A 1,189-nucleotide genomic window follows, 5' to 3' on the forward strand; every position below is an offset into this window, starting at 1 on the left:
GGTGTTTAGCGCGGCTGCCAGCTCGTAGGTCCTTAGGGCCCACCAGCTCCTCCCGCAGGAGAAAATGGAGGTGATACAGCCTCTGGGACCCTGGCACAGCTCTGCCCAGCCCTGCAGGGGTGCTGGGGGTGTGAATTGCCTTGATGGCGACTGGTTTGGCTGCTTTTAAAATTTTTGTTTTCTCGTTTTTATGGTACACATGCATGTGCTCATTTATACACACACACACACACACACACACACACACACACACCATCCACCACCCATCCACCCTTCACTGGCTCTTCTTCCTGAGGGGGTCTGCTAGGGAGAAGGGGGCTGGAGGAGGGCTGGGAGCCTGAAGGGAGAGACAGATGTCCAGCCCCACTCCTGAACCAGTTCTCAAGGATGTCCTTAAACTTAGAAAGTCACGATTCCGACTCAGAGCAGCCCTGTAGGACAGAGTAGCACTGCCCCTCTGGCTTTCCAAGACTGTGACTCTTTACCTGGGCAGCCTGCCTCATTTCCCTACCAGGCTCGAACCACTGCCCTTGTGGTGGGTTAGGAGCTCCATGCACGCCCTGCCACGCTTCCAGGTCTCCTTCCAAACCCTGCCGTCAGTCTGTTGCGATTCACTGTAACCCTGTAGGACAAGGTAGAACTGCCTCTGTGGGTTCACAGACTGCAACTCTTTACAGGAGTATAAAGCCTCGTCTTCCATGGATCTGCTGGTAGTTTTGAACTGCTAACTGTGCAGTAGCAGCCATAGACGCAACCATTACACCCCCAGGGTCCCTTAGGGGACCCTATGAGACCCACCGCAGCAAAGCCCACAGTTGGGGCCTTAATAGGCCCCGCCCCCAGGAGGAGGGCACTTCACAGGCCCCCAGCAGGGGGAGCACCTTAGCCGCCTGTGGGACTGCATGGGTCAGCAGTGTGAGGCTGAGGCCCAGGTCTGGTTACTTGGATCCGTCTTGGGGCTCCAGGAGGGCTTGGCCTCTGACCAGCCCTTCTCTGCGCAGCTCCCCTCCAAGGCCCTGCCCGAGATGGAGGACGAGGACGAAGAGGATGACTCAGAGGACGCCATCAACGAGTTTGACTTCCTGGGCTCCGGGGAGGAAGGGGAAGGGTCCCCAGACCCCCGGCGTTGTACCGGAGACGGGAACCACCACGAACTGGGTGAGTCTGGAGTCTGTCTTCTGTGCGGGGG

At 58.0% G+C, this 1,189-nt stretch overlaps 1 protein-coding gene across 2 annotated transcripts in view; it reads left to right on the forward strand.

Annotated features, from left to right (window-relative positions):
• The window catches only part of STRN4 (striatin 4), a 17,184-nt gene that overhangs the window by 7,680 nt on the left and 8,315 nt on the right, over window positions 1-1,189 (forward strand). For both annotated transcript variants that reach the window (XM_013006664.2, XM_013006663.2), the window contains exon 6: window positions 1,002-1,158. In XM_013006664.2, the coding sequence (XP_012862118.1) occupies window positions 1,002-1,158 (157 nt within the window). The remainder of the gene's footprint in view (window positions 1-1,001; window positions 1,159-1,189) is intronic.

The sequence above is a fragment of the Echinops telfairi genome, unplaced genomic scaffold (genome assembly GCF_000313985.2).
Source record: "Echinops telfairi isolate 266 unplaced genomic scaffold, ASM31398v2 ScPeMD7_655;HRSCAF=1070, whole genome shotgun sequence".
NCBI classification, from domain to species: Eukaryota; Metazoa; Chordata; class Mammalia; order Afrosoricida; family Tenrecidae; genus Echinops; species Echinops telfairi.